General features: G+C 39.9%; 3 protein-coding genes across 3 annotated transcripts; all 3 read right to left on the bottom strand.

Moving 5' to 3' along the window:
- Nucleotides 1-1,197: 1,197 nt before the first annotated feature.
- Nucleotides 1,198-1,923, bottom strand: LOC126728142 (uncharacterized). The gene has a single exon (XM_050434012.1). It carries the CDS (start codon nt 1,921-1,923, stop codon nt 1,198-1,200), a length of 726 nt encoding a protein of 241 aa, XP_050289969.1.
- A 3,065-nt stretch (nt 1,924-4,988) lies between these two features.
- On the bottom strand, nt 4,989-8,046 carry LOC126725835 (uncharacterized protein At2g39795, mitochondrial). The gene is made up of 3 exons (XM_050430809.1): nt 7,625-8,046; nt 5,805-6,133; nt 4,989-5,379 (listed from the first exon to the last, which is right to left on the bottom strand). Exons 1-3 carry the CDS (start codon nt 7,883-7,885, stop codon nt 5,211-5,213), a joined length of 759 nt encoding a protein of 252 aa, XP_050286766.1. The 5' UTR covers nt 7,886-8,046; the 3' UTR covers nt 4,989-5,210.
- Nucleotides 8,047-19,917: 11,871 nt separating this feature from the next.
- On the bottom strand, nt 19,918-21,307 carry LOC126728141 (uncharacterized). Its single transcript, XM_050434011.1, has 2 exons — nt 20,960-21,307; nt 19,918-20,835 (listed from the first exon to the last, which is right to left on the bottom strand). The coding sequence occupies exons 1-2, from the start codon at nt 21,305-21,307 to the stop codon at nt 19,918-19,920; spliced, it is 1,266 nt and encodes a 421-aa protein (XP_050289968.1).
- Between the last annotated feature and the right edge of the window lie 2,055 nt (nt 21,308-23,362).

The following is a 23,362-nucleotide window of genomic DNA, read 5'->3' as shown; positions in this document are numbered from 1 at the left end:
CTACTAGGACGTCGACGCTTGGGAGGGGATAGCTATCTTTGGGGCCGGCTTTGTTAAGGTCGGTGAAGTTCACACACATCCGCCACTTTCCGCTAGCTTTCATAACCATTATTACGTTCGCCAGCCAATCAGGGTAGTATACTTCCCTAATGAAACTCACCTCCTGTAGCTTGCAGACTTCTTCTGCTATGGCCCGATCTCGTTCGGGGGCGAACACTCTCTTCTTCTGTCGAATGGGTGGAAAGAAGGGCGATACATTCAGCCTGTGCACCATGACTGAAGGGTCTATTCCTGGCATATCTTCATGGCTCCAGGAGAATATGTCTCGATTGCCTCTGAGAAAGGTTATGAGCTCTTGACGGATTGTGGGGTTAGTGAGTGTTCCAATTTTGGTCGTTCGGCCAGGATCAGAACTGTCAAGGGGTATCTCTTCTAGCTTCTCTACTGGCTCCATCACCGTCCGATGTTCTTCTATATTCAAGGCTTGGACCTGATCCTCCATCTCCATCATGGCCATGTAGCATTCGCGTGCGGCCATCTGACTTCCGCGCAGCTCCCCTACTCCATAGTTGGTAGGGAACTTAATCATCAGGTGGTAAGTTGAAGTTACCGCCTTCCATGAATTGAGCATGGGTCGTCCGAGGATAGCGTTGTAGGCAGACAAGCAATCGACCACTAAGAATGTCACGTCCTTGGTTACCTGCTGGGGGTAATCGCCTACCACTACGGACAATGTGACCGCGCCTAGTGGGAATACCCGGCTCCCTCCAAAACCCACGAGTGGGGCATTTGTCGGAATCAATCGCTCCCTGTCGATCCTCATCTACTGGAACGCCGGGTAGTATAGAATATCTGCTGAACTGCGTTGTCGACCAACACCCGGTGCATGTTGTAGTCTTCTACTCGTAAGCTAACGACGAGTGCATCGTCATGTGGATGGTGAAGGCGTCGTGCATCCTCTTCTGAGAACCCAATTTTGGGGCCTTCTCTTCGTGTTATCTTTGGCACGGCCCCCATCAGCTGAACATTTTATACCATCCGAAGGTAGGTTTTGCGGGCCTTTTTGGATGACCCTGCGGCAGCCGTTCCTCCTACGATCATCCTTATGTCCCCTATCGGGGGCCTTGGTCACTTATTATCCCGTCGGGGGTGTTGGTCTTGTGGGGGTGGATCTATTTTCTCCTTACTAATGAACTTCTACAGTTTTCCTTGTCTGATAAGGGCCTCGATCTGCTGCTTTAGGTCACAGCAATCGGCCGTATCGTGACCATGGTCACGGTGGAAGCGGCAATACTTATCCCTAGAACGTTTGTTGGGATCACTCTTCAGCTTTCCAGGGAACGTTAGAGCCTCATCGTCCTTGATTTGCATTAGGACTTGATCTATCGGGGCGGTCAATGGAATGAAGCTTGTAAATCTTCCCCCCAGGGGCTTAGGGCGCCTCTCATCCCTTCGGTCTCCCGTCCTCGCTTTCTTTCGACCTTGGTCCTGTCGGGTGTCTTCCTGCCTTTCTCTTTCCTTGGGCCTTTCTTCTCGGGCCAACAGCGCGTCTTCGGCGTTCATATACTTTGTGGCCCTGTAAAGCACTTCCGACATGGTCTTCGAGTCGTTTTTATACAGCGAGAACGAAAACTTACCCTTCTTCAGCCCATTCGTGAATGCTGCGACAAGTATCTTATCGTCGGTTTCGTCGATCGAGAGTGCCTCCTTATTGAAGCGGGATATGTAGGCCCTCAACGTTTCCTCCTCTCGCTGTTTGATACTCATCAAGCAAGCCGTAGACTTTTTGTATCGATGTCCTCCGATGAAGTGTGAAGTGAATTGAGCGCTCAGCTCCTTGAAGGTGCTGATGGAGTTAGGTGTCAGCCGGCTGAACCAAATTCTTGCCGCACCCTTCAGCGTCGTAGGGAAGGCCCTACACATGATCGCGTCTGCTACTCCTTGAAGGTGCATCAGGGTTTTAAAGGTCTCTAGGTGGTCTAGAGGGTCTCTGACTCCGTCATAACTATCTATCTGCGACATGCGGAACTTACTTGGCAAAGGGAAGAGTTGATGGGCGCAGTGAATGGTGAGTCAGTTTGGTTAACGAGGTCGTCAAGATCGCTGGACACTCGTCCCTTGAGAGCGTTCATCATAACTTCCATTTGTTCCTTCATCGCCTGCATCTCTGCGATAATAGGTGGCGGAGCCGTATCTGCGAGGGAAGGGAGGCTCACGTTCTGGTGCTCTGGTCTGCTTGAGGCGTTACTGGCCTAGGGTCCCTCTTGATTCCTTCTGTCTGCGCTGGTTCCTTCTTGATCTGCTCCTTGGTTGTCTGGTGCTGTGTTTTTCTGGCGCATCTGTTCTTCCAAGTCGCGATTTTTCTTGGTGAGGCGTTCCACGGCAACGGCGAGAGTTTTAACTTGCTTCTCGAGGGCGGTCATGGGTGGTTCCTCTTTTTGAATGTCGTTAGCGGTTGCCATTGAGAGGGTGAGCACCATGCAACTTTTGTCTGGGAAGCGGTAATGACTTTACACTACACGATTCCCATAGACGGCGCCAACTGATGATGCCGAAAATATCACCAGTAAGCCACACAGTCCTCGCGCGCTCCAAACAGCACCTGCACAGCAAAAAGAAAGGACCTAGCAGAGAGCACCGGCGTGGTGCCGGCCAAATACCCTTCGAAGGTCAAGTCAGAATTATTCTCACAACTCTAGAGTGCTAGAGAGGGTAAATTATGCGTACCTTGGTTCGTGAGGGTGCTTGGGTTTTATAGTAGTAGGGGTTGACCCATTTTCCTTGGAGTAGAAGTCTTTTCCTTATAGGAGTCTCCTTGGGCGTATTTTGCGGGATCCTTTCCATATAGGAATCCTTCTTAGGTTTCTCAAAACGTGGAGGGCAAGTCATGTCCTTATACACGCAAACGTGGTTAGCAAACATTCTTTGACTAATGCCGTCAGCTTACATTATTATGCCTTCAGTCTTGATCCCGTCAACTTCAGGATCCCTTTAGCTTTATGATCCCGTCAGCCTTAGGATGGCCTTTTGGTGATTCTCCCTACAACTGTCGCCCGTTGACAGTCATTAAATGGGGGCTGACGGCTCAGTCGATCCTGTCACTTATAAACCATCGGCTTATCTTTTGTGATCAATCTCTTTTATCCTTATCAAATAAAAACATAAAAAAGCTACTTATTGTTATGTTTATGTTTATTTGTTGATAATTCAAAAAAAAAAAAAAAGTTACAAGGTACACAAGCTTGTAGAGCTCGGGTACTATAGAAATAAAATAAACAGCATTTTATGTTTATGTTTATTTGTCGATAATCCCAAAAAAAAAAAAAAAAAAAAAAAAAAAGTTACAAGGTACTCGAGCTTGGTGAGCTCGAGTACTGTAGAAATAAAATAAACAACATTTTATTCATAAATGGTACTCGAGCTTGGTATACTCGAGTATTGTGTTGCATGGTACTCGATTTTACCAAGCTCGAGTACCACATTATTTTTTTTTAAAAGCCCAATTTCCAACTCAGCAGTGTCACGGTGGCAAAACTGATGAGGAACTCGTGTTTCATAAACTCGAGTACCATTTGGAACTCGATTTTATGAAACTCGAGTTCTAGAAAAGTGGTATTTCCCTGTATAGTTCCGAAACAGTGTTTTTTTACTACAAATTTCTAAAAATGGTGGTATTTGACCAATTGGCCCAAATATTTTTGCCCACTTTTCTCTTCCATTTTTCTGCCAATTTAGGGAGATTATGTTTTGGTAAGATTGGAAAGAAAACTTGTAGGCCTCACCAAAATATCTCTACCCTTTTCCACCCTCAATCAAACAAACAAAAACATCATTTTTTTCTTTACTTTTCTCTCTTTTATTTTCCATCCTCCCTGTATGATCTCCAACTAAACAAAGCCTAAGTTTAAGCCAAATGGAAAACCCGACAATCAATTTCGTAATGGGATCCGCTACTCATGTGAGAGAGAGTGTATTTATTGTGCTCCCCAAACACTAAATAATTACACTTCGAATAAACCGATTTTTTTTTTTTTTTTTTGGAAACCAAACCGATGTGGTATTTAAATGGTGGTGACTCTGGTGAGAGTACACTTGAGAAAATTTTTATAACTGTGGATGTAGGCATTGACTAAATCTTGAAGAGGACGATCTAAATGGGAAGACCTTGATATTTCTTGGTAACTTGATAGTCCAAATTCCCAGGAAGAGAACATTCCAAGGACTATGTCTAGAGAACTCATTAGAGTGCAATTAGCATGTACCCAATTCTATAAAGATGAGAAAGTTCTGAAGCAGTTACCTGTCAACAGAAGACAATTCCAAAAGGTTACAGCTATTTTATAATCACGGTAAATGTATAAGGAAGATTATAAAAACAGAGCGCAGAATGAGCATCTGAAAGATCTTGATTTTAGTTCAGTTGCATAATCGGAAAACCCAACCTCAGCTAGGACCTTAGTCAATACTAGATCATCTGTTTCTCTAATAAAAAAGTACAAACAAACACACATCCACACATACATCTAGAATTACAAACATGGGAAATCTATGAATAACCTAAATTATGTCTCTGCTCATTTTCACAACCATGCAAGAAACAGAAAGTTCTCAAGAAAGCTAGAGCTTTATACATGCATTTGCCAAAACTTGAGAATCCGTGTCTCTTTAGTATAGCCTAATTCCTCTAAGCTACCTAGGGAGTTGGAGAGGGCGGGAAAAGACTACCAAACCAGAAAGCACTGCAAGTTAACTTCACAAGAATTCTCCAAAGATATAAAACTCTCGCTCATTAGCAAATATTGTAGCACCTTCTGTCCATTCCTAGAGTCTCATAGAGCCTAGCTTCTTCATCCATGGATTCTCGCTCCCAGCCCTTGCCAGCCAACTTTGGAAAACCTTCTCAACACATATGTTGCCATATCAATAGCCACATTAATTGCCCCAAAATCTTTTGGAAAATTCCAAAACATGACTTAATAATAACAATGTTTTAAATGAAAAGGATTTCTTAGATATATTGCACTAAAACCTTTTATTATGGTAAGCAGTCACCACCTTCTCATTGATGATCACCATCAACAAGAAAGGCATAGTCAAAAATCTTAATGTATAAGTCAAATGTCACTCAACAAATGACATACCATGTTAAATTTCCATTGGGAAATGCAAAAATGATCAAACAACTAATCTCATCCAAAATGAAAAACCAATCACTCCACTTGCTTTTCAATGAAAGTTTTCACGGTTCCCATCCATCTAATAAACTCAGTTTTATCTTTGTTCTTCATGTACTCATGCAAGAATGCAGCAAGTTCATCATTTATACCCCTTGCTTCCAAGAATTCGTAAAGTGAGTCTTGCAACTCATCATCCAATTCCCTGAAAACAACCATTAAAAGCAACCACATTATCAGTCCAAAGTTATGGGTCCGTTTGGTAATGTTATTTTAGTAACGTTGTTTGTATTTTTTAGAAATACGTGTGGATGAAAAAGTGTGTGAAAATATGTGTAATATTGTTTAACACTGAAAATTATTGTTTGAACTCACCAACCAAACAGCCCCTATATAACCCAACTATTGGATACAGCGAAATCAATGTAAAAAAAATTATCACTTTAACTCTATACATGGTATTCTTCTGTTTTATATACAACAATAATTATGCTCAACCAAACCTGGTTCTCATACTATGTTCGATTCCATCTAGCATTTGTAATTCAAAATTTCAACTTCTTTTCTTTCCCTTCAATTCATTAGCAATTGAATAGGCTATTAGAGGAAAATAATAAAAATACATCATACTTGAATTCAGGCCCTGCGTAAGGCTGTGCTGACATCTTATCACCACGGCGTATGAAAAGCCTGTTAATCTCTATACTATCCGGCCAAGCAGAGCACATGAATTCCAAGACTTCACCATCTTCCCCTTTAGTGATATTGACAATTAGGGTAATGTGAAGTTGGACTTCATCCCCAATGCTAACACCACCACCCGATTTTGAAGCAGGAATGGCTCCATCGAACATGGTGACTTCAACTTTAATGCCTTCGTCTTTAAATTTTCCTTTCAATCTAATCCATTGCTCTCCAGGCCGATCATCAATTGTGAATATGTCAAAGTTCGCAACAGGCTGTAACATTAAACATAGTTAACCATTAAATCCACAAAACCAATTACTACTTTCTTTCTATTTACTAGAGCAGTAGTGGTCATGTAAAAAAATATTAAGAAATAAATATTAATTGAACAGATATGATAATTTTATTAATTCCCAGTTTGGTTGCTAAGAAAGACTTGAGGGAAAAGGTACAAAATCATGACAACTCAGTATCTTTGCTTTTAAAGAACATACTGAAGAATTTGAGGAATACGGTTATGACTTATACTAGACTTGTTTAAGTGAACCCTTTTGCTGAATCTATTACAAACCTATCAATAGAACTCACCCTTGAAAACCGGCTTGCAAGGGGAGGGTGCCTAAAAACTTATAAACACACGGTTAAGCTTATACTTGATCCATGTGGGATACTAGGATCACAACATACCACCACACTCCGCAACCGACATCCACGACGGCTCACTCTAGCGACACTGACCCGATGGTAGCCCTTTCCCTCTTTTTGGTGGCTCCACTCATCTATCAATAATTTTAATCTAGTCTTTAGGTCGCCCCCTTTGAGATCCAACCACAAAGCTCAATGAGCCACGTCCAACATGATGGTTGACTCTAATACCAAATGTTACAAAGCCATAGGTAGAACTCACCCTTGAAAACCAGGTTGCAAGGGGTGCTCAAGAGTTTATAAACACATGATTAAGCTTATACTTAATCAATATGGGACACTAGGATCATAACAGAATCCCAGTCCCATTAATTGATAAATCTTAACACTGGTAAAATATGATCAACCAACCGACGCATAATCTTCATAACAAAACTCCAACCAAACCAAGTATAATCTTCTAATGTTCTGTTTGATTGTTGAAAAATTAGTAATAGAACAACAAATGAAAATGAGATTGTCACTGTTATGTGCGTTTAATTTCTAAAATGCAACAATTCAGCAGCTAAGCCAATTTCTCATCTCTCAAACCAATAAGGATCCTCTCCATTTGAAATGGATCCATTTCATGGTTCAAAATAAATACTACAAATCTAAAAATAAAAAAATGTATCAAATGTGCCATCTAAACACAATTTTTTTTTGGGTGAGGAATCAGTAATACTTAATTAAAACACAAATACAAAAGTTATATATAGAGCTTTTTAAACAGGCTTATAATATATTATATAACTAGATTACCGCTACAATACAAAAGGCCGTATAGTAGCCTAGGGTTATAAGGACTGAAACTCTAACACACACAATGGGATAAACATCTCTGTTTATTTTAGATCGAGAAATTAAAATCCTAATCGAAGTGAAATGGAGCTCCCGAACTAAGAATGAAACCAAATTCCAGTTCAAAAATTATAATCAAAACAATAATAAATTTTCATTTTCTCAGAAACCAAACAAAATCCATTAACATTTTTTTTTTTTAAACTTTTATGTGCTTTCTGGAAAAAAAAAAAAAAAAAAAAAAAAAAAAAAAAAAAAAAAAAAAAAAAAAAAAAAACCTGGGTGGGAGTGGAGCGTTGGAGCTCGTATTGGATCTCGTTGCGGAGGAGTCTGAGGATGTTTCCTTCGAAGGCGGATTTGCGCATATCGGAGATGTAACTTCTTTGAAACTGAAACAGAGAGTGTTTTTTTAGAGTGATATTGAAAATGGGTTGTTGAAGTTGATGGTCACCAATTAGGAAGGGTAGGGTTCTGGAAGAAGAAGAACAAGTATACATAGGTTTTCTCAATAGGGGTCGGACTAGGTTTAGGCGTGCCATTTACAATTGAGGTTTTTAGGCGTGCCTGAAGAACAGTGATGGAGAGTGCTCAGAATCAGAGGTTAGGGTTTAAGGAACAATTGGAAAGGTTTTTCGTTTATCACATGGGCAGTTTTTGGTTTTTACATTTGTGGCTATTTGATTTCAGCTATGGGTGTCTAATGGGTGGGTTTTGATAGATTTGGAGCGGGCATAATCAAGTTAAATATATAAAATTTATTTATTTATTAAAATTTATTTAACTAATTACTATTAATCTAAACCTAACCCAATTATTATGATAAATTTCAATCCATCCAATTACTCAATTATTAAAATGATCAAAATACTATTAAAGTGAAAATGATTAAAGTACTCTAAAATCTTCAAAAATGATCAAAATACCCAAAAATTTGAAAATGATCAAAATAACCTCGAAACCTAAAAAATGACCAAAATACCTTTAAAATCTAAAAAATGACCAAAATATCCCAGAAACCTAAAAAATGACCAAAATACCCCCAAAATCTTAAAATTACCAAAATACTTCCAAAACTTAAAAAATTACCAAAATACTCTCGAAATCCATAAAATGACCAAAATACCCATAAAATCTTAAAATTACCAAAATACCCCCAAAACCCAAAAATTACCAAAATACCCCCAAAACCCAGAAAATGACCAAAATACCCCCAACTCATAAAATAACCAAAATATTCCCGAAACCCAAAAATATGACCAAAATACCCCCAAACCCAAAAAATTACCAAAATACCCTTGAAACCTAAAAAATTACCAAAATACCCCTGAAACCTAGAAAATTATTGAAATATCTAGGGATGGCAAAATAGGCCTGACCTGTGGGTACCCAGTCCGACCAACCCTAATAGGGCGGGTTTTACCCGATCCGTGAAGCAAATAGGGCAGGTTTGGGTTTTAATAAAAAAACACGAAATAAGTTCGGGTTAGGTCCAGTAATTATGCAAACCCGGCCCAGACCCGACCCGTATACATATATAATATTAAAAAAAAAAAATTTTAAACCCCTTACCCTAGATATAAATATACTCTAAACTCTGTAACACCTAGTCTCACAAGCCACCTTTCCTTCTTCATCTCTCAGCTCAGCTCTCTCACTCGCACACTACTCTTCATCTCTTAGGTCTCTCACTCACACGGCCACAAGCAGTCAAGCCCAGCTCTCTGATTCTCTCATCGTTCTCCATTTCGTCCTTGCCGATCTCGCACAGCCCTGAGCCCTCTCATCCTCCTCACCCATCTCGCACTGATTCCTTGCCAGTCAGCCACCCTCTCACGGCCTCACTCAACCGCCCCCCTCACGGCCTCACTCCACCTTTTTTTTTTTTTTTTTTTTTTTTTTTTTTTTTTCTTTTCTAGGTTCAATTCGTCCATGTGAGTTTGTGTTTGTGTTTATGATCTCTGTGATTGTGCTTATGTTAGGATTTGTGTTTGTAGTTTTGGAAGGGGAAAATCATAAATCTGAAATTTGTGTTAGGTTTGTGATTTTGAAAGGGAAAATTATAAATATGAAAGTTGTGTTTGTGATTTGTGTTTACATTTGTGTTTGTGTATGGGATTTTGGGTCGGAAAATGATAAATCTGAGATTTGTGCGTTTGTAATTTGTGTTTTAGATTTTGGGACGGGAATGACGGGAAGGGGCCCACGAGGCTCGTTGGGGCAGGTTTAGGGTGAAAAAAATAACCCGTTTATTAAACGGGCCGGGTTCGGGTCACGGAGGCAGACCTGCGAGTCGGGTTCGGGTATAGAAAAAACTCGCCCCGAACTCGACCCGTTGCCATTCCTAAAAATATCCCCTAAACCTAATAATGAAAAAAGAAAAACCCCATTCCTACCAAAATATACTTAATAGGTTTTCATTTTAGTTCAAGTTCAAATTTTTTTTGATATAAAATTAGCAACTGATTAAACCCAAATCTTTAGAGAAGTGGATAAACCATGTTCATAATTATTTTCACCTGTATTGAAGAAAGGTGTACATGTACCTCTCTTTTTTTTTTTTTTTTTGAGAAGAAGGTGTACATGAACTTGAACATTTAAATAGTACTAATATATGTTCTGGATATGTCATGTGCTTGTTTTGTAGGATTTACAGTGCTTGTTGTCTGCCAAGAAAGCAAGACACCGAGAGCATCACTGATTTATTAAGCACAAGTAAAATCGAAGCACATACATATCCATGGCTCTAAACATATAAAACTCTGGTATTGTAGGCTTGTGGCTAATTCGAAAAAGAGCATGATAGTGTACTAATGCCAAATGCAGCGCACAATTTGTTTTATCAAAAAAGAAGTGCAATAGGCAAAATGTGACATTCACATTTAAGACTAACATTGTTGAATGTTGAATGGAGATCATTCTATAGTTTTCAATGTTAAGATCATTATCAAAAATGTTTTCCCTTTTTTAATTAGTAGCCAGTTACATTCCTTAAAAGACAATCAGTCACACACACAAAATGGCTGGGTGGATAGGAGCTCCTGTGAACACAAACTTAAAAATCTCACAGTTGCTTAAAAGCTTTGCAAGCATTCTCTTGTTCTCCCTCCCTCTGCAGTTGAATGAACCATGGTAAATGTTAAGAACAAAGGGACTTTAACTTTATTAGCAGTTGTGAGTTGTAATTGGAAACTATCAGTTGTATGCTATAATAAAAGCAAACAAACTACATCATACCAATGAGAGCCCTTTATAGAGGGGTCCAAACATTAGCTTGTGGTACACAAAGTATATCAAGGATTTTGGTTCTCCATCATTTAGACGAGCCATTGGTCAAGCTTATTGGCTACTCTTAAGGTTGAGAAGTTGCTTCGGAATGCATGTTAGGAAGTAGATTAAATTTCTCCAATTACAACTATGCATAAAACTACACCTTACGCAACAAATCAAGAAACTAAGACTACTGATATGAGAAATCCTACAATACAAGGTGATAATAACCAGCTTCAACATTTCTTCTCAACACTTAAAAGGCAATTTTCCAGAGTGCTTGTTTGATCATTCCCACCGATGCAATTGCTGCACCTCGAAACTGAAACCAAGTTAAAAGAATCAGCATTTATAAACATTGAGTCCTGATGGCCACTATGGTTCTGATCTCTCCCTTATAGGACAACTTTTTAGAGTGCAGCTATAGTGGGTATCATTTTGAAGTCATGCCAAAATGAAATGGATCCTAGTACCTGAAGGCAAAGTTAACTAGTACCTTATCACCTTCGCTTTATTTTTTATCATGGAGTATGTGATAAGTGTAATTTTTACATGATTTTTATTATCCTCTTATTTATTAAAATTGTTAGTTTTTCTTTATTTCTTTTGATTTGATTTGATTTTTATTTATATCTATCTATTCATTTGTGCTTTGAAGGAATGAGAAGATTTCAGATTAATCTACAAGAGCTTTACATGCAAAGTGGGGCTAGGCCAATTGAATCAAGTCAACTTACATCGAGCCATGCATGAATTCAAGAGAAGACCAACCCAATTAAATTTAAGTCCAACTGGAGCAAGGAATCAAAGGAAATTTGCACCAAATCCAAGTCCAATTCGGATTAGGATTCTAGCTTGCACATCAGTTAAATTTTCAGCATAACTTTGGGCTCAGATATCCAATCAAGATGATTCAAGTTGGGCTGGAAAGTTAACTTAAAGGGCTACAACTTTGTAGTTTACCAAAAGTCCAAATTCTGAAGTTAAATGGGCCAAAATAGTCAGTTAAGTGAAGCCTACAAATCTGGGATTTTCTCCAAACGGGAATAAGATTCCTTGACCTATTTAAAGGCTCTTTAGGGGAAAAAGAGAGAGGAGAAACCTGAGAGGAAAAGGGGGCGCCGCATAGAAGAATTTGCTTGTGGGAGTCTTTCTGAAGAGGAGGATATGAGGACAAGGGCGAGAGCTTCATGTTGATCAACCAATTCAGACGAAACACATAAGTTTTATTTTTTTTCTTTTCAATTTTATTATGAACTAAATTTTATTTTCTAGAGCGTTGGTGTAGTCTAGCAATGAACACACAATTTATATTCTGAGTTATTTTATTTTTAATATTTCCATGATTGAGTGTTTAATTCTTATTCTTAATGCTTAATATTTCTTTTTACAAATTATTGATTGATCAATTGAATGACAATGAGACCGAGAGGTGATTTGTTATTTTAGTTCTAGAATTAAACATCATTAGTTGAGCGAAAGTAGAGATGCTTTACCGCTATTAGTGTGATTTTTCAGAAAATTCAAAGTACATAATGAGTCTCCAATTAATTAAATTCACATAGAGATATGGAATTGTTAGTTGAAGATATTTTTGATATTATTCGAGAGAAGATATTGAATACTTAAGGAATTTTTAATCATCAACGGGAGATTATTAGAATATAATAATTAGGCAGAATAAATTGTGTGGGATTTGTTAGGTGAAATCAATTGCTCTAGATCCATTCTTATCATATATTTTTTTTTACGCTTTTAGATTTTTACGTTTTGTATTCGTAGATTTATTTTTATTAAATAGTTTAATTTAATTTAGATAGTAAAACTTCCTTTTATTTTCGATTTTCCAAATAGTAATTAATTTAGTGAATTTCGGTATTCAATAACATAGTTAATCCCTGTGGATTCGACATTCGTTTTTTAAAACCACATTCGTTTTTTAAAACCACTTTACTACTTGTTACAATTCTGTGCGCTTGCAGATTATTTTTTGCGAACAGTATGCCATTAGAAACTAAAGTACCATCAGAAGTCATCATTCCATGAAATTAAATCCAACGACATCCTGATTGTACTAAGTTATGGAGGTGAATAAAAATGAACCAAAAGAGAACGGGTGGGGGGAAGTCACTGGAGTCTGCCTAAAATAGCATGAAGGAATAACCTTTGATTTTAAGGTCAATGTCAGAATGCCATCAAGAGCAGATGATTGTACTGAATGCGCATCCAAGTGCAGATTATTTATCACATCCATGTACTGAATGCGATAGAAATTCCGCTAATTTACATTTGAAAGTAACAATCTATCAAATAAACAATCCCTGGATGTGATTGTACTATTTGACAGGCAGCCGCAACAGCTATTTGCCATCTTTTGAAAAATTCTGCAAAGTCCTTTGATAGTCCTCTGATAGTGCTATTTTCCACAAGCTGCTAATAACCAAAAAAATATTGAAGTAAAATAATTAATTGTTTGAGTTAAGCATGATCATTCACCAAAAAAGATGAGGAAAACCGTATGCATTGAATGTACAACTAAGCAACTCGGGCACAAAGAAATAAGCTCAGTCTCTACAGAGTAACAACTAACAACTAAAACCAAAGTCATAATCACCCAAGTTTCCATTACAAATTTTCCCATTAACATGCTAACTTAAACATCACATCAAACTCATGAGCTGCTCTAGCAAACCTCAACTCCAGATCAAAATTTAACACCATCAACAACCAAAAGTAAAATCTTAAACCCAATACATTACAAAAGAAGACGATAAATAACCTATCCAACATTGTAGCACTTAATAAGCGACAAAAACCTAACTTTAAAGCAAGCAATACCTCAACTTTCTCATTAACCAAACCGCTAAACTTTCACACATTTCATTAGCAACCCAACAGTAAACAACTACACATTCCACAACCCATCAGCCACCAAACAGCACATAACCAAATGAGCAAATAAGCAAACTTATCCCACCTTTTCAAAGCAACCAAATAGTAAACAAAAAAACCCATATTTTAAAACTTTCTAAGCAAATCAAATAGAAAAATCCACCTTGTCAAAGGCAACAAGAACAATCTTCAATCTCTGGGAATCTTTATCAAACACCCCAAGTGCATAACTACAATGGTGGCCACCAGTGGATTCACCAGAATAGTTAGACCCAACAAAATCCATGTGGGATAAGTAGAAACCAATCAGGTGTTGCCACTTGCCACTATGGTTTATATTTATTAGGGAAATTGTAATAATTATTCCGCTACTTTAAAAAAAAATTTATATTCAGTAAAAGTAATATTAAAACTTTCATAAAATAATTTATTAATAAATCTACTAAAGACACTTATGTGTTAACCAAATAAAATAAAATAAAATCACTTTTTTATTGACTTTATTTTGGTTCTCCAAGGTCAATGGTGTCAATTTATTTTTTAGGTTTAAGAGATAGCACAATAAGAACATATTTGTAATATTCCATGTTTATTTTTTGGTTGAGAAGAATGTTATAACTTTTATTAAGATAAAACATCCAAGTTGGCTAAGATTACAACGTTTAGGTATGGAGTATCCTCCATCATACACTACTAAACATCTAACATGTCTAGCAAGGTGATAATTAAGCACCAAAATTACCTAATCTCTTCGTTAGGAAAAACTAATATCAAGAAAGGATTCTAAGAGATACTTAGCATTATTAATCAGATGACCATACAACCTCTCTCCTCACCTAAAGAATTGATAATTTGTAAAGAATCACCCTTGAAGATAACTAAAGAAATACCAATTCCCTAAGCAAAGGTTAACTCTCTCACAGCCGCTAAAGTTTCAACTTCATCAACAGAATGAGGAAGAGAGAAATTTGCTAGGACATAGAAGCCAGAAAATGACCCAACTCGTTTCGAACTACAAATACCAATACTAGCAACTCCCAGTTCTTTTAATACCACTCTATCGAAATTCACTTTGAATTTTCAAGTTCGGGGGAGGCTTCAACAAACCCGAGTGGGAATATTGACAGAGGGCCGGGAAGGAATAGGTTGTACACGAAGGCTTCAAGCTCACCTCCATTTTTCTCAATATCTATCTATCAAATTTAATGATATAGTTTAATGTTATCCTTGCCAGCCTGTAACTAAGAATGAATCAGGACCAGAGAAGCTATACACAGTGAATCTACATCCAAGAACCGACTCACCACAACCACAATCATCTTTCGGAAATCTTTATTCCATTGCCATAACAATACCGATTTTGAAAAATGGGAATAAGGGTCAAGGTCTCGTGCGCCAGGTTCAAGAGGGAATAAGTAAAATTGACAAAAATTAAGTGAAAAAACTCGAAGAAGAAGCGAACACTTGAGTAACCCAACGGAGCAATGCTACACTTGACTTCTTCACACTTGAGAAGGAAGTCCCACATTGAATAATGATGAAAATAATTAGTAGTTTATATAACATAATTGAGCATATACTAATTGAGCTTAAACCTTTTCGGTTTTGGATCGCCCAAAAGGGTTAAGCCTTTTTGGGCTTAGTAAAATATAATTTTTTGGGTCAACATTTTTTGTGTTCTTTCTTGGTCTCTTACTAAAATAGTTACAACTTTCATCAATATAATTTTCAGTGAAATATATTAGTTAATATATTTATAACTAAAAAAATATTATTAATGAAATTATTAGTAGTCTATATATGGAGAATTTTTTTATTGAAAAGTTGAATGTTGGACATATAATACAAACTTAATAGAAATAATTATGTGATAAGTGTGATTAAACCTACAAACTTTTGAAGGAAAGTCCAATAATTTGTTTTGTGATAATGCCATTTTTTTTATATAAATAATTCCACAATTGAACATTATGATATATTTGTTTTAAAGTTATTATTTAGCAAATATTACAGGTCATAAACTTATTATGTATTAAATTATTTATATTATAATTTTGAAATTATTAATTAAATTATTTATGATGTTGCTGATTTGACAATCGATCAGATCAAAGAATCAAGAACCACTCTCCTTTCTAATTTTTTGGCCAGTCTGATTTTTAAAATAATAAATAAATCTAGCCATAAGGATCAATGAGTCAACCTATGGTCACCTACCAGATTAGATTCACACGAAGAAGAAAAAATATCATATGGGCTCTTAACACTTGGTTTCGCTCCTAATCTTCTCTAACGTATCCACCATAGTGACTTTAATTGTTAGGACAACCTTAAAATTACTTTGACCTTATTTTTTGTTGGTAGGATAGAACATAGAGATCATGGAGCAAAACGATAAATTAGGGCAGTCTGCTCCACAATTTATGCCTTGAATTAATTACAAGTTATAACATATAAGGGGGATTTTTTTTGAGAAATAACTATACTCTATCCTAATCTATGTGTGTGTATGAAATTTCCTTTTAGAAACATGAACTCTGACCTTTGATTCCTAAACCCTATATACACTTATATTTATAAAGTGACCATTGCGCCAAGGATACGCGGTGATAGGGGTGTCCAACAAATCCACAGACCCAACTCACCCTGCCAAACCGACCGGATCCGAACCGACCGCCGTCAGACCCGACGACCTGGCGGTCGGCGATGGGTCCCTGCCATCTCAAACCGATTCTGGCGGGTCGAGTGGCGGGTCTTCCCTTCCAAAACCCGATCCACCCGACCCGACCGTGATATATAACCCAGCAGTTAACAAATCTCAGTAACTTCACCGCTCAGTTCTCTGAGTTCACTCGGTCTCTCTCACTCTTTCACTCTCTCTATCTCTCAATGGCCAACTCGCTCCACCGATCTTTAGAACTTTAGATCTTCGAACCATCGAACTTTAGATCTTCGAACCTCCACCGATCTGCGATTCTCCTCGATCTGTGATTCTCCTCCATCGCACCATCGCCGATCTGAAATAATCTCTCCTGAGTTTGATTTTCAGTCATTTTGTCTCTTTATTTCTTTGTTTCAGTCTCTTGCATGTTCAGATCTGCTATCAGTTCTCTTATCTCTGTTTGTGTTCTTCGGATGGGCTACTAGTATTTGGGTTTGTAGATTTGTTCTTTCAAATTTGTGGAATTTGTTTCAAGTTTGTTCTTTGATTTTTGTCTTTCGGTCGGAGTTGGATCTGATTGCTGTCCACCCGAGCCCGATCCGACTCGACCCGTGATTTTTCAAGGTTGGCGGCGGGTCCGTCGTCCAACCACCCGACAAGATCGGGTCGGTTTCGGGTTGAGCCCAAACCCGAACCGACCCGACCCGTGGACACCCCTACGCGGTGATACCAATAGGGAAGATTTGAACATTGGATGTCATGGAAATTCTATAAGGTGTCACACAAGTCATAAATGCAATGCTACTTTATAGTTTTTATTTTGTGAACTCATTGATGCAATATTAGAGATTATGATGAATTATGGTTCATGTTTAAATGAATATCCAATAGTAATGATATATATATATATATATATATGTCATTTGTTATATCTTATATATGTGGTTTGAATTACACATTAAAAAAAGGTTAAATTACAAATTGCACCCTCTAACTTTGCTTAAAATTTAATTTAGTCATTTGACTTCACTTTTATTCAATTCGATCCTTTAACTTACAACTTTCTTCAATTCAGTTATTTGTTAGTTTCAATTAAAATTGAGCTATTAAGGACCCCTCAAAATGACGTAGTTTTATATTGCACAAAGTTGAGCGTCAATTCTAATGAAGACAAATGGGAGGATTGAATTGAATAAGAGTGAAAGTTAAAGATTTGAATTGAATTGGGCATGTTTTGTACTTTTAGCCAAAAAAAAAAAAGTTTATATGTTTAGGGTGGTATTCAACAAATCGCACAAACCACACTAAAAACACCTGCAAAATGGTAACTGCACAACACCACACAGGGCCGGCCCTAGACATTTTGGGGCCTAAGACGAGAACTAAAAATGGGGCATTTTATACCTATATATTAATTAAATTAATGTTTATTTAATATTTTTATATTATAATATATTTTATTAAAATTTATTTTTCTTGCCTTTTGAGATGTAAATTGACTAATTAAATTTTTATATTCAAGTTCTTCTAACATCTCCTTTTCAATAAATAATATAGCTAATTCACTTAATCTTTCTTGGGGCATTGTCGATCTTAGATATGATTTTATTAATTTTAATTAGTAATAAACAAACTTCTTTCTTTGTTAATTTTAATTTTCATCAAAATTTATTGTTGTGGGGCCAGGGAACTTATGATCCGGCCCACGCTCTACTAGGGCCCAGGGCCCGTGCTGAGGAAGGTATTTACCGAGGACGAATAGGGAAAGGCCGAAATGCCGGGGGCACAGTCGAGGATGACCCTGTCCTCGGCATTCCAAGACTTCAAAGGGAAGAGTAACATCTCGTTGAAGGCTGCCCCCAAAAAGCCCCCTGAAGAAGAGGCGAGAAGAATGGGACCCACGTGGGGGTACGGTGCGGAACTGGTTCAAGGTAAATACGTCCCCTTCGCATTAAATGCGCCCGCAAACGTTCTAACCATATTAATGAGAAAAGATGCCTGAACAGGGTGAATTCAGTCATCGTAACTAACAAAAAGCAAGGGGAGGCAGCTGATGGGACGGGTACTTAAGTAGGCACCTGCCTGATCAACAAGTGGAGGGCTAGGATCAACCAAGAAGGGCTATATAATGTGAAGGTTGATGCGCCAAAAAGGGGCTGGGAAAAAATGCCAAGAACCAGAGCCTTCCAGACCGCCTCAAGGAGAAAGACTCCTCGAGCGAACACGGTTTAATTCTGTATGAACACCACGAGTAACCACCGTCTGGTGACCAAGGCCTAGCCTTTCAAACCTACGCTCTACAAATGATATTGTTTGGGCCTTTTTACGTGCGAACCCAATATCATTTTGGGTCGTTACAAATTGAGTCCTTACAATTGACACCGTCTGTGGGAAAGGCTTGTGTGTTGGCACAAGTGGTGGGTTGGGACAGTCCCCCCATTATTTCCAACAGCCGGGTGTAGTGTTCTAGCATAAAGTTCCACTAGGGGCTACGTTTCTTTAATAGGGGCTACGCTTCGAAGCGTCAGTAGTGCGGATGGTTCTAGGGGCTTGGCCGAGGAGCTAATCCCCCTAAACTAATAACCCACGCCATAGCCGAGGGGTTAATTCCACCAACTACTTAAAAAGCTAAGTTTTGGACAGAACCAAGGTATTGCATGGTCCTCGGACTCAAACCTATGGGGAAACCAACTACTTAAAAAAACTAAGTTTTGGACAGAACCAAGGTATTGCATGGTCCTCGGACTCAAACCTATGGGGAAACCAACTACTTAAAAATCAAGTTTTTGACAGAACCAAGGTATTGCATGGTCCTCGGACTCAAACTTATGGGGAAACCAACTACTTAAAAAAGCTAAGTTTTGGACAGAACCAAGGTATTACATGGTCCTCGGACTCAAATCTATGGGGAAACCAACTACTTAAAAAAGCTAAGTTTTGGACAGAACCAAGGTATTGCATGGTCCTCGGACTCAAACCTATAGGGAAACCAACTACTTAAAAATCAAGTTTTGGACAGAACCAAGGTATTGCATGGTCCTCGGACTCAAACCTATGGGGAAACCAACTACTTAAAAAAGCTAAGTTTTGGACAGAACCAAGGTATTGCATGGTTCTCGGACTCAAACCTATGGGGAAACCAACTACTTAAAAATCAAGTTTTGGACAGAACCAAGGTATTGCATGGTCCTCGGACTCAAACCTATGGGGGAAGCCAACTACTTAAAAAAGCTAAGTTTTGGACAGAACCAAGGTATTGCATGGTCCTCGGACTCAAACCTATAAGGAAACCAACTACTTAAAAATCAAGTTTTGGACAGAATCAAGGCATTGCATGGTCCTCGAACTCAAACCTATGGGGAAGCCAACTACTTCAAGGAAATCTGGATACTAAGTTGGACCTAACAATACACGGGACATCTCGGATGATGCCTATATCTCCATTGAAGGAGGTTCGGACATGAGTTCAAGGCTCTATAGGTGCGGGTAAGCTAACGTTCCGAAACATGATTCTAAATATATCGCATGCACAACCATTCATACATGTTAAGATAATTAGTTCAAAAATCATAAACAATAGTAAGTATCGACGAGGGCAACTAACAAGTAACCAAAAGGAAAGAGGAAGAAAATAATTTCATATATGTGTTCAACAGGTTCAAACTACCAGCAGACTACAAAGTTTTCAAAATAAAAAAGAAACTAGTTAATCATTAAACTAAAAACAAATACGGAGACTGGCCGAGATTTCTACTCCTTCAATTCTGTGTCGACCACATCCTGGGAAGGCAGAACAGGACCAGCTTCGATGCCCTGGAGGACAGTCCCTTCTGGGAAAGACTGAGCAGGATCGGTGTTGGTACTCTTGGGGACCACAGCGAGGGGAATTGCCTGCAAGGGCTGGGCAAGTATGGCTGGCTCTTCGGCATCAGGGATCTGAGCGCTGACCATAGGCTCGGCATCTTCTTTGGGTACCTTGGGATCCATACGTTTAGGTGCTTCTATCACATCATGAAGCTCTCCCCCTTTAAGTGACTCGCCAGGAGGGACGCCGACCTGTGCAGCTTCTGACTGAGTGACCCCTCCCTCGTGTTGATCGCTCACAGCCTCGGAGCTGGTGGAGGCGACCTCACGGATGGCTGTAGGGTAAAATATGCTCTCCGCTTTCCACAAATCAGACGAAGCATCCACCCTAGCTCGCTTCAAGGCCTCTTCCCAAACCTGGGAGCAGTATAGCCTGCATACTCCGGGAATTTGGACTTTAAGGGAGGCTTGGGTTTCAGCTACCCCCGCGTTGTAACCCTCATCCTCGGCCATTTTCCTGGCAGCCTCATCCTCGTTTCTGGCAAACTCAGCCTCCCGCTTGGCCCTCATGGCTTCGTCCCGGGCATACTCCGCCACGCCCTTATCATTCTCTGCCAAGATCAGTCTTTTCTTTATATCACTAATCTGCTCCTTGGCTATTCGCAACTGATCCTCGGCTTCGAGTAGACGTTTTTTCTGTTCCTCGGTCTGTTTTTGGGCGCCATCTAAACCCGCCGAGGTGCTATCCCTATCTCGGATAGCCTCCTTTAAGGCATCCTTGGCCTTTGCGAGGTCATCTTCAGAAGCTTTGAGAGTCCGTACGGCGTCTATACACTTGGAGCGCTCATTCTCGGCGGCCTTACTCTACTTGTTAACTTCCTCCTCTATCCTATAGGTGGCCTGGAGAGCCTGTTAAGTGAGATAAATACATCGTGAGTGACAGACCGGGAGCAAGAGTTAATAAAGTTTTAGGTTTCAAGAGCCTTACCATACCCAAGTACCTCTTCGTACTGAGGAAAACCTCCTGCATCCTCATTTTCTTCAACTTATCCACGTCGGTGGGAAGTAGCATGGTTCTCTCTAATGCATCTGCCAAATAACCGCCCTCGTCATCTCCAAGGTCCCTCATGGATGTGGTTTCCAACAGTGGCCTCCCGTGGAGAATTGGGGCGGGAAGCCAGGCGCTTGGCAAGGATTGGGCTTCGATCCCCTTTCCCTTGCTTTGGGCGGATTGGGCTTCGGTCTCTTTACCCTTGCTTTGGTGCCTAATCTTCAATTGTTTCACACGTGGGGCTTCATCCCTCTCCTTAGAAGATTGGGATTTTCCCCCATCCATGGCTTCCTTACCCTTGGGACTCCTTTTTCTCTTTGAGTCAGTGGACTCCGGCTAAGAAGGCAGAGCTGGTTGGGGAGGAGTAGGAAGTTTGGGGCGGGGAGATTGTGGCTGTGACTTTGTGGAGGATGACCTAGTCTGGATGGTCTGGGGCTGAGGTGGTGGAGACGGAGCACTGGACTGCGGTGTTCCCTACGCACCCTTCCCCAGTTGACCCTCGAGGAGGTCGAATAAGCTGGTCGGGGGCTTTCTCTTAAGTCCCATCTTGGTTTGGGAAGATGTGCCTACTAATGAAAATTTCGCCTCGGACAAGACCGAGTCACCTATATCACCAGAAGGATCCTCGGATTGGTCGGCTAGGTCAAATACCCCAAATCCCTCCTCAGATTGATCTAACTCGCCTTTGTCCTCCGCTGCTTGGTGAGATGAGGAGAGGTCCACCAGTGGGATGCCCTCTGGGACAGATGATCCTTCGGAAATTAAAAATCCTGATTCAACCACGGTAATTTTTGGAAGCCGAGGACGACTAACGCTGATCACGTGCCTGGGGTCGGCAAATGACTTCTGAAGGGGAGCGTACCCTAAGATTTTGTGAGCGGCTCAGACTTGACCATCCCCTTCATTTACGAAAACTGCCGCTTGAAGAACAGTCTCCAAGTCCATCCGGTTAACTAGGTGAAAATGTCGGTGAAAAGCGTGTGGATCTACAAGAAAAACACATGCGCATGGTTAGTTACCGAACCACATCAAATTAAAATGGCACAAAGGATTGGCGCCCTTCCATTCCCTATATCCCACCTAGTTCTCCTTCTACCGTGGGGCACAAATCGCCATCATGCCATTCACCGGATACGATAAGGAAATCTTTGTTTAACCCCTTGTTGGAATTAGGGATGCATTGAATTAGTCGAACCCTCTCATCTCTCGTCTTCATATAATAGGATTTCCCCTTCAAATTTTGAAGATTATAACACCAATTCACGTCGTAGTGGGTCAATCTTAGCCCCATCTTTTCGTTTAAGGCATCCACACAACCCAGAATCCTGAACATGTTGCCGGTGCACTAGGTGGGGGCTAATTGGAAGTGCCTGAGGTAACCCTTCGTTACCGGCCCCATGGGGATTCTCATACCCCCCTCTACGAAGGCAAGGACAGGAATTACCACCTCGCCCGTTCTCCTCAGATAGTACCACTCCCCCATCTTACAATGCCTCAGACTCACGTTGGGAGGAATCCTGTAATCGGCGATGAACTTTTCCATCGCCTCCTCAGTATCAACCAATTTCCTCAGTCTCAATTTAACCATCTCTACGAGTTACTAAACAAACTCAACCAGTAACGGGAGAAGGAAGGGAACCAGAGAAAAATAAACCCAGAAAAGAAAAAGCACGAGTTAATGGAGGCAAGGAACTTACAGAAAAGAGGAAAGGCGCTTCGGACAGGCTTTTCGTGCTGGAGATAGACTTGAGTTTGGACGAAAGTTCAGATGAACCCAGGGTATATGCGGTAGGACTCGTAAGTGCAAAACTGAAGAGACAAATCCGTTCCAAAAATCATTTATGCCTCCCATTGAGAGTAACTGCACGAATTTTCCCGCCCATAAAGGAAAAGAAATCCCCACCGTTAGATCTCCATCATGCCGTAGAACGTGGAAAACACAGAGCCGCCCGCATTTAATGAGGCCACGTTTCACCTTCCAAAGTCTCCAGGAACGTGTCTCGGGCAGACGAAAAATCTCGGGAACCGATAGGTGATGAGGATTGATAGGCAGTGACAGATGTTTGATGTCATCAAAACCCTCCTATCCGTCCGAGGAGCCAGATAGCAGGATTTTGAGGGGCTATTGTGGGGCCAGGGAACTTATGATCAGGCCCACGTTCTACTAGGGCCCAGGGCTCGTGCCGAGGAAGGTATTTGCCGAGGACGAATAGGGAAAGGCCGAAATGCCGGGGGCACAGTCGAGGATGACCCTGTCCTCGGCATTCCAAGACTTCAAAGAGAAGAGCAACATCTCGTTGAAGGCTGCCTCCAAAAAGCCCCCTAAAGAAGAGGCGAGTA

This window comes from Quercus robur, chromosome 5 (assembly GCF_932294415.1).
Source record: "Quercus robur chromosome 5, dhQueRobu3.1, whole genome shotgun sequence".
NCBI lineage: Eukaryota > Viridiplantae > Streptophyta > Magnoliopsida > Fagales > Fagaceae > Quercus > Quercus robur.
The sequence above is the reverse complement of the archived record's forward strand: the minus strand, read 5'-3'. Positions and strand labels throughout refer to the sequence as shown.

Coding starts and splice junctions, on each gene's coding strand:
- LOC126728141 (XM_050434011.1), bottom strand. CDS start 21,307: ATGGATGGGGGAAAATCCCAATCTTCTAAGGAGAGGGATGAAGCCCCA. Junction 20,836..20,959: donor CGAAGAGGTACTTGGGTATG/GTAAGGCTCTTG, acceptor GTTAACAAGTAG/AGTAAGGCCGCCGAGAATGA.
- LOC126725835 (XM_050430809.1), bottom strand. CDS start 7,885: ATGGCACGCCTAAACCTAGTCCGACCCCTATTGAGAAAACCTATGTAT. Junction 6,134..7,624: donor AACGCTCCACTCCCACCCAG/GTTTTTTTTTTT, acceptor TTAATGTTACAG/CCTGTTGCGAACTTTGACAT. Junction 5,380..5,804: donor TACGCAGGGCCTGAATTCAA/GTATGATGTATT, acceptor GGTTGTTTTCAG/GGAATTGGATGATGAGTTGC.
- LOC126728142 (XM_050434012.1), bottom strand. CDS start 1,923: ATGTGTAGGGCCTTCCCTACGACGCTGAAGGGTGCGGCAAGAATTTGG.